The following is a 17,346-nucleotide window of genomic DNA, read 5'->3' as shown; positions in this document are numbered from 1 at the left end:
TATATATATAATCAAACTATATATATATATATATATATATATATATAACCACCATAATGAGTTAATTACAGCTTGGGTCCTCTTGCCACAACTCACAATTACCATAGGCGAATCCCAAATATCGTCCATATAGTAGTACGTGATTGACTCTTTAAGCTTACCCTTCTAAAAGTTGTGAGAATATAAAACATCAATTATGTATAACTTTACCAGGTCATAAATCATAAAAAAAGAAAGAAGAAATTAACATGTCTTCAACTTATATTTTACATGTAATTTTTTTTTTTACAGAACATATAATATTGTATTTTCTAAATACTAATTAACGCCACTATTTAAATAAGGAATTCATCTTATACAGAAAAATAGGAAATTTATCTGATCATTTGGTCACAATATAATTAAAATAAAGAGAAATACTAGTATATTAGTGTTCGCTCTTCAACAAACCTAATCGTAAAGTATACTGAGTCGTGCAAGTAATATAAAACGGTAAGAACCGAATATTAAATCACAAGGAACTTGTTTCATTCAAAAAATATGTGTTCAATGAACAAACATTTGTTTAAAGCAGTAAATATTCAATGGGGTTTTTATATGAAAATCTAATTAACTACAAACTAAAATATCTAGAAGTTGAGAAGTAAAAATAGTCAAGTAAAGAGCGTTGGGTCATTCTACTGAACTTGTTTTGATGTTGCTAAAAGTTTTTCTCTATTTAACGTTGTTTTAGTGTTCTTAAGCTGAAAAATTACTCAAACCACGATCCGTCAAGTGAATGGGTCTAACTCTATTTAATCTTCGTCCTTAATCCCTCAACAAACTTAGTTTAAATGAGTTGCATTAAGATTACAGCATAATAAAGACTAAATCACTACACTCCATTTCTAGACATACAGTTTTCTAGTTTGCTCTATCAAGTTCTAAGGCTTTAAAGCACTTCCCAATGCTAAAAATCCTAACTATACATACAAATGGGTGATCAAGCCATAAGCATGTAAAAATAAGCATAGATAGAAGCAATGAACACATAAGAACATCATTAAATAGATAGTAAAAGAGTATTACATCAAAGGTTCAATAGAACTCCCCAACAAGAGATTTAGTCTTTCATTACAAACAATGAACTTTTCAGCACAAAGTACATATTTTTAGGGAAGAAAATGGTTAAGAATGGTTGAGGATGTCTCCTTCAACCTCTAGAACCCTAATCTCACCCCCTTTAACCTAGACTCTCTTGGAGACTGGTAGTTTGTCGCTCTAACTTTTTCCCTTGCTCTGTTTTTCAACTCCTCCTCTTATTTTACGCCAACTTTGGTATTTTTAAGGCTCCTTGACGTTTCAGATTCTAAAGGCTCGCTAAGTGCGAGTTAGTGAAATCTGGTTTAGCGAGCTGGGCACGTTGAGCGCGAGAAGGGACAAACGACTCACTGGACGAGCTGGCGACGAGCTGAGCGCACATCTCTCTGACTGATCCTCTTTTAAGATTTTCCAACACGCTAAGCGAGCTGTGTGTCTCGCTTAGCAGATGTCACTCGCTAAGCGCATATGGCTCGCTTAGCGAGACACCAGCTGCTTGAACCTTCTTTTTCTTTTAGCCTGAAACTGAAGTTGATTCATATTAATTCATAAAATAAAGTTGAGAGTATCTACTGAGTGAAATCAAACTAAACATAAAAATATGTACAATTCCTATAAAAAGAACCATAAATTAAAAAAAATATATTAATTTCATGTAATTATTCAATACAAAATTTAGTCGTAAATAAGAACTAACAATTACTTGTATACAAATCACGTGATGATCTTGCATGATATGAACACAATAATACGGCCCATGTAAAAAATGATAATAGGATTAGGATGTTATGATATGGCCTATATCGGGCTATATGGGAGCATGTAAAGGATATCAATATCATTTTGTAAATGGGATAATTATAATTTTGTTATAAATAATCCGTTCTTAGTGTTTTTGGGCTGTTAGCCCTCCTAAATACCCAAAAAAAAATTGTGTTATAAATATAAGTAAATTGAATTAAATGAATTTATAACCGAGATTTTGTGATTATTTAAAATTCATATAATATTCAAATGAGAAAGTTGATAGTTACATAAGTACGTAAAGGTAATAATAAAGGAAAATCAATGCTAATAAGTAATAAGTACTCGACATTAGTTATTATGGAATTAAAAGTATATTTTTTTAAGGAAATGTGTTATTAATTCACACTTGACCATCATTCATTCTACATCCCAAATCCAAATGCGATTTTCAATAATATTCTTTTTATCGATTCTTTAATTAATACTCTTCGAACATTAACCATAATATAATATCAACCACGAAATCCCTTTAATTGCTTTATTCTATTTTATTAACAATTACTCTCACAAGAGAACAATTACAGTGGATCAGTCTTCTGCATATACCAATTAGTAATATTCCATGCATTAGTCAATTCATATCAATGGAGGCAAGACCCGAAGTTAGAGAACAATTAAGTTATGTGCTAGAGCCCAGATGATCATAGGACTAGAAAAGAAAAAAAAAGATTTTATATATATATATATATATGTATTCAGAACTATTTCGTCAGATTCGCACGAAAGGTGTGCTCTCTCAAAAGATATTTTATATATTTTTCAAAAATAATCCCCCTACGCAAGCAATAATAAGACTCATGGAATTTTTATTTTCAGAAATTAAAATTTCATGATATGCACTTAGTAGAAATTAACTGGTGCGTTTTAATGCATGCACTTATTAGAAAAGATCGTGGATTGATTAATGTATGCTTGAGGACAATGTGAATATCATCACACTAAAGTTTCAGCTCAAGTTCCAGTTCCGCCTAAAATTACTGCATGGACCAACGACGGTTGAGAGGCTGGGCAAGACGGTGGAAGCCACTAGGTTGAGCAAAGTTTAATTTGGTACAGCGAATCAGAGATTTTTTTTTTTCAAGAAAGAAGAAAAAGGGATATAAAGATGGGCAAAGTTATTTTGTTTCCGGGTATGTTTGAGTGTCTGTTTGTAAGTTTCATAACGGCGTTTAAGAACGATCCGGAGAATAAGACTGTGTTTGTGAAACCGTTAGCTGAATGTAACAGACTTTCTTTCAAAAGTAACAAAGAAAATTACTCTTATGTTTTTGTCTAGAAATGTGTGTTTTTCAGTTGAACAAGTTTTCAATTAATATCCAAATATGCACTAACTTCTGTGTCTTGGAATATGCACCAGCAGCATAGCACAAAAATCCCAACATGCATCCAATTGTTAGGAGATAAGAGAAGGGGAGGGGATGAAGATGGATTGGTGGGTCACTTTATGTAGAGCTTCTTTTCCTTGCAAAGGGGCAACGTGGCACAAAAAGTGGGCAAATGAAATGGATAAATGAGAGATGTATAGATTTTAATTGAATAAATTCTACAATTAAAATGTAAGATGTATAAAACTATATTTTGAAAATGTGCATACATGTTTTTAAATATTTTTTATAACTATGTTATTGATTGTTAATAACTAATGTTTACTAAGTTAATCTGATTAATTATTTTTGATAAGATTTCTTTTTAATCATTTTTTTTATTCACAAAATTTAAACTTTAAATTTCAAGTCTTATTTAAGAGGATGTACCTCAATATACCAACCACTAATTGGTATTATAATTTTACATACATATCGAACATTGAATCAAATGCCCAGATTAGGGAAGTTATATGAGAATTCTGAGAAATGATGGTTTATTGTATAAGATGCATATAGGGTCCCTTTGGTTGGGGCGGTGCGACTTGGTCTACCAAAATGAAAGGGACAGTCGACCCAAACGCGCATGAATTCCATTGGTGGATGTTGGGACCCTCATGTATCTCACTCACCCATCTATATATGCCTCCAAAGTGAGAAAGTGTTTGATGAAAAGGGGCTTAGAGAGTAATATATCTGGCATCCTTTTTATCATTAGTTAAAATGAATCTATGCCCCCAATGAGTGCATGTTTACAAGTCAGCTTTGATGTTTCCAATATCTTAAATTTATATACTTAGTATATGCTGCAAATTCTTTTCTTTCTTTTTTTCTTTTATCACTTTCATTCTTAGCACGTTTTTATTTTTATAAACACCCGCAGTTCCAATTTTGATATTAATTATTGAAGAGACACGCGATTTCGTAATGCTTTGGTCATTCGCAGGGTCATGTTATGTATTTCCTTTGACATTTAGAAAAACTAACAAATTCAACATAGTAAACTGTGCTATACTCTCCTAAATCCTGATCTCCCACTAATGAATGACTCAATTAGCAACAAATTAAACTAGCTTGGCGCAATAATACTTGTCCTATTTGTTTGGTTGGAACGACATTTTGGTATCTTCATTTTTCTAAATTTAGATTAAAAAACTGCCATTTCCATGAAATAATCCTTAACTAGACTAGTTCCACATCCACACCGCCCGTATGTGTGAACAGGATTTACAAACGTATAATGGAAGACTCTGAATAATAACTTGTTCAGTGATAGTAGCTAGCCAACGCAACAGGAACAATAAAAAGACACAAGAGATCAACGTTTTACAAGGAATTTTTTATATATAAAAAAGGAGAATATAATTATTAGTTTCGGCAACTTTTTCCCATTTGTATAAATGTATGTATTCATGTGTCTATATATATATCCCACACTTTATCTGATGACAATGATGAATGGATATTCAAAAAGCCTTTTCCAGATTTGATTGTACCCATCCATTTTAGAAAAAAACATTATCTTCTGCAGCCACATTATGCTTCTACATTGTTCTGAAGTTGCCACGGTGTCCCATTTTGGGCACGGGGAGCATTAGAGTATGTGAGGAGGGACAGACATTATGTTTTGGAGGGTACCCATCCATTCCATTTCATGACCTGCTCCAATATAACAAATACATGTGTTATGTGTAGGTGCATAAAGATACACACATACACATAAACCATTGAGGGCCAGACATTTTCATATGGCTTTGCATTTTAGTCTTTCATATGATCAATTGTATTTTCTATGTTGCTTCAATAACTTTTCGACACCTGTTAACATTTTGAATTAGTTGGAGAAGGAAACATTACGTGCTTTCCAATTCCAGGAAAACAATTGGTCGGTTTTGTTGCAAAAGGAAGTTACTATATAATTAATTAAATATAAGTTCTCTTTTTTTTACCCCATTAATTAAAGTCTTAGGCTTCTTAATGATACTTAAGGTGTTGTTATAAATTCAGTCCTTTGGATCAGGACTAATTCTCAATTGAGATTTAATTAAACTCAAAATTTCTCATCTTTTTTTAAGTGTATTTTGTGAAAATCAAACTAAGTTATTATCGTAAATTTTAGATATGTTATTAACTAAATTACAGCCATTGGTTCTCTCTTTTTGTATATAGTTTGTTTCATTTTCTGAGTTGTAGGTCCCATTGTATTACTCGAATTTTCTTTATGCAGTGCAAGAATTACATAGGATAATCCCTTGATGCTCTGAAGTTGATATGACGTGAGAAGTGGATCATAGTATAGTCACCTGACTTGTTGTCTTTATATGAATTGAAATCTGTTGTTAGAAAGAAGCACTTTTGGAGGAGAAATTACTAGAGGACATGAATTGAACATTGGATTCGAGAAGTTCCATGTTGAAGATGAATAAGCATACGCTGGTAATCATTAGGTTGAAAACTATACTATGTAATGAGTGGCGGATGAGGAAAAATGAAAAGATCATGTTCATTAAACAATCAAACATTAGAAAAATATTAAAATATATCTATCTAATAAGTATTCTTTTCTTTACTATCTATCTTTCTCATGGACAAAACAAATGGTCCTTAATAGAAAAACAGAAAACAAAAGCTGACAACCAATATCGGCAGTGATACTCGTAACCCTTGAAGGCTTGATGAATCATTCTCAATAAAAGATCTAAATTTTAGAACTAAACAATTCAATCAGAATTACAAAGCTAATGAAATAATAATACTATATTATTATAATACAATGTATGTACACTCAGAAATTTCATCCGGACTAGCACTCATGCATTGCAGGCACTTAACTCACCTCATCTTGCACGAGTAACTATAGGTTTAGAATTGATCTCGCACTCATAATTTGAATAAACGTTGTTTGATTTATTTTTTAGTAAAATTAATCATATTAATTTATCTTTGGGGATTAAACATTTATTGAGTAATAATTTTTAATTCATAATAGATAATAAATTATTTTTTTCATTATAATGAATTATTATGCAAATTTATTTAAAATGTTTATGTGTTGAACGAGTAAAATACAGTTATTATGATTTTTCATGGGAGACAAATTTAAATTTAGATCACTGTGTGTGTTAACAAGAATGGTATTATGGCAAAAACTGTAACCCAGTTCTCACATTGTCCTATTGCATGTAGTACAAAATCCGAATTTTTTAGTACTTTCTTTTCTTTTTTTTGTCAACTTCTTTAGTACCTTCTATACCGATATAGGAAGTGGTTTTTTCTTATGGCCCATAACTTTCAGTTGGAAAAAAATGTGGGCTATTTTGGCCCTTTTATATCTGTTTCTAAAGTGGATACAAAAATTAGGATTTTGCTATAGCCACTCCCTCTTTATGCTAAGTACATGCCCATTTGTTTTTTTTAAAAAAAAAATTATTATCATATATACCCTTTATACCCATAACATGGATAAATAATTATCATTCCAAAATGTACTTTCCAAGACAAGTTATGATTTTAACACTCAAAATGTACTTTCCAGAATAATGTTTATTTTTCTTAACATTTTGAAAAGTACTTTCCAGAATATTATTTTATGTTTTGGAAATTACTTTTCAAAATGTTGAAAAGCATCCAGAAAACTTCAAGCAGAATACTGGACCATTGAAATCTCATAAAATAAAAGTTTCAAAGTAGAGCAACTGAAGTAGAGAAAGTATATAATTGATATCGGTCATTCAACCTGGACGTCTCTAAGAGGCGATTTGTTACAACAACTCAAACAAAATTCAGATCTAGTCGTACATTGTTGCATATACAAAATGAGAGAAAATAATGATATTGTGTGAGTGAACAAAAATAAAATAGGAAGGAAAAAGTAGTTATGAGTATAAATATACTACATTGGAGTTTGAAGTATGAAAAAACCTTAATGCTGGAGCAGGAAACCAAGCAAGGGAGGAACAAAGGGAGAGTGGAGCAAGAGATTGAAGGGAGTGAAAGAGAGGAGGGAGTGTGATGAAAAAGAGGAAGAGTGTGTTATTGCTATGAAAGAGGGAGTGTGTGAGAGAAAAAAAAATTGAAACGGGAAGATCATTTAAGTAATTTAACTTTAAAAAAGGGGAAAAAGAAAAGGTCATTTAAGTAATTTAACTTTAAAAAAAAGGAAAAGGAAAATGTACTTAAAAAATAAGAAAAGTGGATATAGCAAAAGTCAAAAGTTATGAGTTGGCTCAACTCAAGTGTGAGTGGGCTAGTTTAAAAGATATTTAACCAACATTGGGCGCCTAAAGGAGGATCAATGCATACATGAAATTAAGTTGCATAAGTCGTACCCATATGTTTAAGTATATCATAACTTCATAATCATATAGATTTGTTTGGTAGTACTCGAGTTTAATTTTTTACATAAATAATTCTTAGATAGATTTTACTTGTCTTTCGATTGAACTTTAGATTAGTCAGGATTTATTTTTTTTAATAAATGGGAGGGTTAAGACAAAAAAAATATTAGTCTACCTCTTACTTTTCTTTTTAAAGCACCACATCTTTCTTTAATTTCCTATTGCCACTTATTCTGCGTATATATAATGTCTTCTAATTGAGTAAACTTGGGTTTTAAATTTGTAACACATTTTGGAGATACATTGCTTATAGCAGGACATACCTCATCAGAAATGACCTCCATGCTGGTGCTAAATGACCTCTACGCCAATGCAAAAGATATAACGGAGAAGCAGAAGAGGAGGCAAGCAGTCACAAATGACCTCACGTTGGTGCTAATGAGATGTTAGAGAGATGGGAGAAGCAGGAGATGAGGCAAGCGCGAGAAAACAATAGAAATTTTTGGAACTTTTTCCTTTTTGGAATTGTCACTCACTTTTCTTTTCTAATATTTAAATTTTTAATAAAATTTATCAAATAATAATATAATATTTTTTTATTCCAGCTCAACGGTGTTTGATGGAGGTCGACCACTATTTGGTGTTTTCCTAACATTTTCCTAATGTTAATTATTATTTATTAATCAAGTAACAAGTAATATAATGGTTTTCAACATGCTCCAATGGTTTCAAGTCCTTATCTACACACCAAGTACAAACAAAAATCTTATGCTTAACTTTACAACTAGAGGACTAATAGAAATCAAAACTTAGGATAGTGCCTCTACTTTAACGACTAGGACACAGTAAACGAACAAGTAAAAGTAATGTAATATTATGTTTAAGAAATTATTTTATATTATTTTTAATAAAAAATTATTCAATCTTACTTAAAATGTTTATATTGAATTTTCAAGCCATGACTCTAACTCTACAAGTTAAGGAATATTAAATTAAAACGGTTTTGATGTAATCAGTATTTTTTTAATATTGATGTAATAAATTAATTAAATTATTCTTTTTCTAATGATTTTTTATTTTCAATCCTTTAACCTAAACACATAGTGTATTTATACGAATTAATTATTTATAATTATACCAGCTATCTTACATAAAAATAGGCAAATAATTAGATATATGCATGATTATTTACAGATAATCTCATTAATATATAATTCAATAACTATATTCAGGAAAATGTCACATACTTTTTTAATGCAGATTTTACGCAAAACAAATGGGAGCTTTGACTCATGGTGACCAATAGCAAGAGAGGGAAAGAAAATTGAATGAATGGGATTATAATTTGCACAGTAGATATATCTGTAGTTTCCTTTATTTTCTCAAAATTATTATAAAAATGAAAAGAAGCTAGTAAAGTGTGTGTTTGCCTCATTCTTCAGTCCTTGTCTTGGTTTTCTGCTACCTTTGCCTGTGAAAATCCAAGACATAGCAGATAGATGATTCCTTAGTCATTTGATTTCTCTAACAACCTTTCTACCTATGACACTATCTTGATCTTGCTCCCTCTTTCTTACTGCATTTACCCCACCTTGTTCTTTCCATTTTTCTGACTTGCTCCTTTTTCTCTCATACAGTTCATTCTTGAGTTTTTCTTACCTAGTTTGTTAGGGAGATTTACACAATGGCCAAGCACTTTCTTCTGCTTCTTTTTGCAGTATATGTTGCCGCTATTGATGAAGGTGAGTAGGAAGTTTTAGTTTCCTTTATAATATTATTTGCTGTTGTGCTTTCTTTGCTGATGTTCTATGTCAAGAGATCTGTGTTTTTTCACTTTTAATGTTACTTGCATTCTTAGTCTCCATTTCCCTTTGGTATAAACATGAGTTGGCATAGCTCAGTTTGCACATGAGCTACATTTACTTGAACTGCATGGAGTACTCTCCAGCCTTTATTTCTTGCTCAGTCTTGAAAAAAAAAACCAAAAAAAGATTTTGGACCATTCCTAGTTGTTAAGAGTGTTCGATGAAATTTGACTATGTAAAAAGACATTAACCCAAGCACACATTGCCTTGCATTCTATTTTCACTCCACACATACCTAGCACATGCACATCCCTGGCTGTATAGAGTGTTTTCTATATTATATTTGATTAGTGTTGATGTTCAAAGACCAAAGTAACTATGAATGGCATGTTATGGATGGAGTTGATCGAGTAGAGTAATGAAGGCATGAAGCAGTCCATTTTTCTTATTTTCCCATGCCCCCCCTCTTAGTTTCAAAGAATGAATGTTTCTGTACCTGATGCTTATTTTGACTGAAAGCAGTTCAGATCAGCAATTAATGTGTGTAAAGTAAAATGGAAAAAAGAAGAGGGTAGATATGCTTTTATTAATTGATCTTCTTGAATGGCCATGCGGTCCACCTGTGGTCTTCCAATATATTAAATGTGGTAGGACGTCTTTAGTCAACTATAGTCTTTTACCCCCACATTTTGAGATGTGTAAACTCTTATAGCACTTTTTACATGCTGAAGTTATTTTGGAAAAAAGAGTTTACCTTTTTAGTAAATTATCCATATCCTAGTAAAATTTCCACACATCACAATATTTAAATCTTCCAAAGAATGCAAATCAACCATTTCATTTTTTTTCAAATGCTTACATTTTAGACAAGCAGTTGAGCTTATTTCATAACAAAATAATCAATTTCACTATATTTCCCCCCAAAATCTGGATTGATTTGAAGAGGAAAATGTGCAAACGAATCTGCCTGCATATGCATCCAAACCAGCCTTGTTTATTTGACTAGTTAACCAGTGATGATTTAATGGTATATTTATGCTTGTTCCCTGCAGAACCTTTTATAGGGGTGAATATTGGTAGAGATCTCTCAGACATGCCTCACCCCACTCAAGTAGTAGCACTACTTAAAGCCCAGCAAATTCGACATGTTAGGCTGTATGATGCCGACCAAGCTATGCTCATTGCTCTTGCAAACACAAGAATTCAAGTTGCTGTGTCTGTCCCTAATCAAGAGATCCTTGCAATTGGTCAATCAAATACCACAGCTGCGAAATGGGTTTCCCATAATGTGATAGCACATTACCCTGCCACTAACATAACTACTATTTGTGTTGGTTCTGATGTCTTAACTACCCTCCCCTATGCAGCAAAAGTGCTTGTCAGTGCCCTTAAGTTCATTCACTCAGCCCTCGTGGCATCCAATCTTGATCACCAAATCAAAGTCTCAACACCCCTTTCCTCTTCCATGATCCTTGATTCATTTCCACCTTCACAAGCCTTCTTCAACCGCTCACTGAATCCAGTCTTGGTTCCAATGCTTGATTTCTTGCAAACCACTGGCTCTTATCTCATGCTCAACATCTACCCTTACTATGACTACATGCAGTCGAATGGTGTGATTCCATTGGACTATGCACTCTTCAAACCCCTCCCTCCAAACAAAGAAGCCATTGATTCCAATTCCCTTCTCCACTACTCCAATGTGTTTGATGCTGCGGTTGATGCTGCATACGTTGCCATGGCTTTTCTAAATTACACTAACATTCGTGTGGTGGTGACAGAAACAGGCTGGCCCTCAAAAGGTGACTCTAATGAGCCTGATGCAACAGTGGAAAATGCAAACACTTACAACAGCAATTTGATCAAGCATGTGCTTAACATAACCGGGACTCCGAAACACCCCGGAATTGGTGTTAGTACTTACATCTATGAGCTCTACAATGAGGATGCAAAGGCAGGGCCATTGTCAGAGAAGAACTGGGGTTTGTTTGATGCAAATGGTAAACCTGTTTATGTTTTGCACTTGACAGAATCAGGAGGAGTGTTGGCAAATGACACCACCAATCAAACTTACTGTGTTGCAAAGGATGGTGCTGATCCTAAGATGCTGCAGGCTGGAATAGATTGGGCATGTGGACCTGGCAAGGTGGATTGCTCTCCTTTGCTGCAAGGACAACCATGTTATGAACCAGACAATGTGGTGGCACATGCAAATTATGCTTTTGACACTTACTATCATCAGATGGGAAAGTCTCCTCAGTCTTGTGATTTCAATGGCATGGCTACAATCTCCACCACCAATCCAAGTAAATTACCATTTCCTTTAAGATTATATAAATATTCTGGTTGATATGATATGCCAAATTTTGGCTATTATTTTAATTTTTAGTTTCAATTTGGTTCTCTAAGTTAAAAAAAAATCATTTTAATTTCTAAAATATATGTTGACTAAATTGGTCCTTCTGTTAGTTGCCCATACTAACAATGTCAACTTTGGTTGACACTACAAATGTCTAATTCATGTGACATCTCTCACAGTTTGCATTGTATCACCAACTTGACCAAGTTAAGGTGTGTTAGGTTTTTCGTTCAAAAGCATGAAACGGATGTTTAATCCAATGGCATCATACTCATTGGCTTGAATGTAGGTCAACTGAAAAACAAACACACACTTAATGTGGTAAACTGACTGAAGGATCAACTTGATCTTACAACTACACTTTAAAGGACTAAAGTAGAATATTTTAAACTTAAGGGATCAGAATGAAACTAAAATAAGATGAACTTCCAAAAGACTATTTTAGCTGCAAATTTTGTTGAGTTCTATTGCTGATTTCTTGTGTAACTAAGGACAGTTTGAATGACTTCAGGTCATGGATCCTGTGTATTTCCAGGAAGGTAAGACATTTGCATTTTTGCTACATTTCGTTAACTATGTGTTTGTTTGTGCCATTATCTTTGCTTACGAGTGATTAATATGTGAGCATTTGCAGTCTTGGCAACAATGGCACCTTCCCCAACGTCACGTTATCATCAATGAATTCCACAAATTCAGATTCTTCTGCCTGCAATCTCCATAGTGGTGAATTGGGAATTAGAAGCCTTCTAATGGTGATAGTACTTCTACTATGGGGAGTGGCTTTGCTATAAAATTATGTACGTCAGAATGTGCATTGTTCATTTTAAAAATTAGTGGTAGATGAGATGACAATGTTATATGCTAGTTCGGTTGCATGTTCATATTCACCCATGCAATTTTGTACGTGAGGAGGGGTAGCAAGTAGCAACACTTTTTTCAAGTAAAAACATTCCTTTTGGCTCACATTTTTTTTATTTATCAAAATTTATTAAAAACTTTAAAGTAGGTTCATTAAATAAGGTGTGAGACTTAAAGTAATTACTGATTTTCAATCAATAATAACAAGAATCTTAAAAAGGTGTTTAAAAATATACTATATTATTAGTATTTCTCTAGATCATGGTTCAAATAGGAATAGGCGTATTAGTGATGGGGCTTGGGTCTAGCAGAAGGAATTATTCTTTCACAACATCATGAAACAAGGTTTTATCAATGAATCAATCATGACTTGATTTTCCATTCATAATTCCGACTCTTGTCTAACAAAATATATGGAACTTCAACATCTGAGATTAAAATGCAAGTCCTTGTGACTAAGGGATGAGGGCATTGTACTAACTATTTTGTTATTTGTTTTGTGAATTATTTATAGTATTACATGTTAAAGTGTATCTAAATAATATTTATTTAAGTTTATTAACAATACTTATTTAACACTTCAACTCTTATTATTATTTTTGTAGGACATATAATACGGATCTTTAAATTAGTTTAAAATTTAATCTAACTTGATTTTTTTTATAAATTTATATTAATTTTCTACGTACTAAATATACACATATCATAGATTTAATTATAACTAAATCAATAGATTATCTTCTTTTTTTTGTGCAATACAAGTTAACAACAATAAAATTTGAATCTAAGACCTGCAACTATCCAAATTTTTTACCTCTAAGTTGAACCAGACCCTAATGGGTTAATGAATTGTGAATTGTTAGCTCTATTGATTCAATAAAGAAAAATCCGGTTTAAAAGGATTGGATAAAATAACATGATACATTGGATAAAAAAACTAAATTAAAGAATTCCATCAAAAGCTACCAAACTGGGCCTAGTCCAAAATATCGAGCCCAGAAAATGCCCTCCTATCACGGGTTTTTCTTTGCACGTTATGCAAATTACTGGTACACCTAACATAATATATGTAACCCCAATTTTGTCCTTCCATAAAATTGATAAAGATTGATAATCCGAAAGCTGCATATATAATATATATTTAATGTACATGTAAATTTACCTAATTAATTTTGTAAAAATTAATTTTTATCTAATAATTAATTTATTTATATATATAAATTTTTATGAAATCTATAATTTTTATTTAAAATTTATATATGTAAAAAAAATATATTAGATCAAAATTAATTATAATAAAATTAAAAAATACATTAATAGATTTATGTTAATCATGTATTTTTTTATATATATACATTTTTATTAAACCTCTTATTTACAATTTATATACGTAAACAAATTAAATATATATTAAAAAATTTAGTGTTATATATAACAACCTCAATTATTTTATAACATTATTGATCTATTAACTCAGTTGATTAGAACGTCGTGTTAATAAAACGAAAATCACATATTCAATTCCAATCTATACATAATACCAATAGAATTTGTATTATGAATTATCTGTGATGCACTAAAACAAATACTGTAGTGCGTTAAGTAATTGCTTGAACTGTTATAGCTAGAATGATGGTAGATTCCATTGTAAAGCTCCTAACTTTCGTTAATTTAAAAAATGTGATGTGAATGAAGGATGCTTGTGTTGTGGGTTGGTGATTGCTTGCTTTGAGCACACCGTAAGGAGGGTGGAAAGAGGAAGCAAGGTTCTTTCCTTTAAGTCGGAGATATGCTTCTTGTGCTTGGAAAAATGCACTTTTCTTTCTGGAAAATTCTTATTTACTTCAATTTCTTCACTAATATTTAGTTATAAAAAATCATCGTATTTTTATTTTAGTTTCTATTTTACATGTTAGTATACTTAGAATGTATGACCCGTGTTAAACATGAGTAAACATCATTTATAAATATATTTATAAAAAATATAAATTTATAAATATTTTTTAAATTTGTAATACTAATTATTTGCAATTAAATTATTTTTTATTTATTTTAACCATATAATTATTTGCAATTAAATTAATTTTTATTTATTTATTTATTTATTTTAACCATAGATGATAAAATATAACATTTTAATTCTTAATAATTATTGGCCAGTATGGATATATAGTTGATTATATATGAAATTAGGAATTTTTTTTGCAATTATAATATTTAAAAAACGACAATTAATGAAATTAACATTCACGGGAAGGATTAAAATTTAATCTACAGAACACTTGTGTGTGTCTATATATAGAGAGAGGGTGTTATATATTGATATTATAGAAACCCTTATTCAATCACAACTCACCAATGATAAATTTATTATTTTTATGATAGTTACTACAAAAGTTAGAGTAATAATGAATTGTAATTAAATAACAATATAATATAAAAGTGTTTTATATTCTCAGTGTATGACTATTTAAATGACTTATTATTTTTTATTTCTTATTAAATGACTGAAATTTTTAAAAAATGATAAAAGAAAAAGAGAACAATACTAAAACCAATTACTAATTAAGTTTATATGATTTTCAACTTTACGTAAGAAAATCTTTAACTTAAGTTGCATGCCAAGATAAAAAAAAAATTGATGTTATCTAATTTTATTTTATTTCTTTTGATTTTCTGGTTAGTAATTTTTGTTTTTACATATTTTCTTTTTCTCTTTGCTTTTATTGTGCGAGACATTAAAGAATATGGTCTTGCTCAATTATTTACAATATAATTTGATATCGGTCTTAGTAGGAGAGTAATTATTTAAAACTCATTAATTACAAATTTGATTATTAGTCGTTAAGAATGAAAAGTGGTTAATTCTATTTTCTCTTTTACAATTTTAAGCAGAACTGTGTCTATATTTTTAATATACACATTAAAGTGATAATTGATTTACGCTCCTCTATCGACTCATTTTTTATAACATGCTTTATATGTTCCATCTTTCTATTATGAGTCTTAATTTATACATTCCTCTCATTATATAATAAGCATATTATTAAAAATTAATTACAATTGAATTAATTATTTATAGAATTAGCTGACTAATCAAGTTAATATTATTAAAAATTCACTACATTTATCTTTATAATACGTTACTTTATGCTAATGTATATACACATTTTTTATTATGAATTAATTAATTATTTAAAGTGATCATCATTGAATTAGTTTAATTATTTATTCTAATAATTAGTGATTTTAACTGGCATCGATTAATTATAAAATATATTTTAAAATAATTAATTACTATTTAAAAATTATAATTATAACAAATTTGATTGCAATCAATTAATCAAAACAATCAATATAATTATTATATTTTTATTCTGATTTTAAGAATGTAATCTGTGACATTTTGTTAGTGTTTTAATTATAATTAAATTTATTGCTTAAAAATTCTAAAAAATATTGCGTGTATAGATTTATTTTATAAATCATTTTCGTATGTATATACCATAGATTAGATTAAAAAAAAAAGATATAAAAATGATATTTTTCAAAGCAAACGACTTGTTAAGCCTTATTTAATTTGAGAAAATACTTTTTTTAATTATATACGGACAACATCATTCTTAAGTCCAAAAATTTGTTACACTATGCGAACCTGAACATGACAACTTCGTGTACGTATGGATTGGGCATATTTCTTGCTATTATTGTTCATTTGATGTAGAACTTAAAAAGGAGGCTTGTCCTTGAGTCAAAAGATACTTATGTTTGAAGGATTGAAGATTCTTAATTATTTTGATTAGATATAAACGAATATAAAGAAAATATGTTGCATGATCTACTTCTGATATCTATATAATATATGCGCACATGATGTTTTTCAGACGATAAACAGATAAAGTATAATCTAACATTACATATGGTATGATATTTAATACTTCATTTGTGTGTTTGAGATTCTTTCGACAGAAATATCCTCCTAAAATCGGTTGAATCTTATGAAAAATAAATAAAATTAAGATTTGATATATCATCAAATGACAAGTTCCGCTATACATAACCTGTTCTATTGCAATCTCTACTACATAGGCCTTAAAGGAATAACTTATACATGTGTAAAGGACTTGCACCCAATTACCCTTTTCTTTTATTAGACAAAGATCAAGTGAAGATCTATCCATTATGAGACAATGGATACTTGAAGAAAGACATGGTCTATATAAACCAAAAAGCTTTTGATGACTCGCTGAGTTGATTTGATGCAAATTTTTCTTACTCTTCTTCTTTGATAGTTTTTATTATTTTTCTCGTAAGATTAGAAAAGTTCTTAAAACACCTTAACATCTTGAAAAAAAAAAGACTAAGTGCTTAGATAGTTTATGCGTCTGTACGATAATTTTGTGTTAGTCTCTATGTCATCATTCATCACAAATTATCTAATTTGTTTAGAGACAACAATGACTTGATAGAAGAAAGAATATTGGATATTGATGAAACTTGGAATATATAAAGTTTGATTTGTAAGCGCTAGAAATAATCGTGATATAATATTTGTAATTCGTGAAAAGTTAGTGAAACTTATGCTTTGGTAAGACTTAAGTTTCCATGGTAGAGACAAATTAATATAAATCTATGTATCTGTTTATTCTTTTTTTTTTTTAACAGATTTTGAGTCTGTTTCAACAATTATAAGATAATATGGGATTTTGAAAATTCATTTTTTCTCATGGTTTGAA

At 30.4% G+C, this 17,346-nt stretch overlaps 1 protein-coding gene across 2 annotated transcripts; it reads left to right on the top strand.

The window, feature by feature from the left end:
* The first annotated feature begins 8,985 nt into the window (after positions 1-8,985).
* Positions 8,986-12,715, top strand: LOC100811077 (glucan endo-1,3-beta-glucosidase 2). 2 transcript variants are annotated; one of them, XM_003552830.5, is made up of 4 exons: positions 8,986-9,330; positions 10,446-11,699; positions 12,264-12,291; positions 12,387-12,715. In XM_003552830.5, the coding sequence occupies exons 1-4, from the start codon at positions 9,273-9,275 to the stop codon at positions 12,541-12,543; spliced, it is 1,497 nt and encodes a 498-aa protein (XP_003552878.1). In that variant the 5' UTR covers positions 8,986-9,272; the 3' UTR covers positions 12,544-12,715. The 2 variants fall into 2 exon arrangements, with proteins under 2 accessions (XP_003552878.1, XP_006602009.1); XM_006601946.4 differs by having other exon boundaries at positions 12,249-12,291; positions 12,387-12,481.
* Positions 12,716-17,346: the final 4,631 nt, after the last annotated feature.

The sequence above is a fragment of the Glycine max genome, chromosome 18, assembly GCF_000004515.6.
Source record: "Glycine max cultivar Williams 82 chromosome 18, Glycine_max_v4.0, whole genome shotgun sequence".
Classification (NCBI taxonomy): Eukaryota; Viridiplantae; Streptophyta; class Magnoliopsida; order Fabales; family Fabaceae; genus Glycine; species Glycine max.
This window is presented reverse-complemented; position numbering and strand designations above follow the sequence as displayed.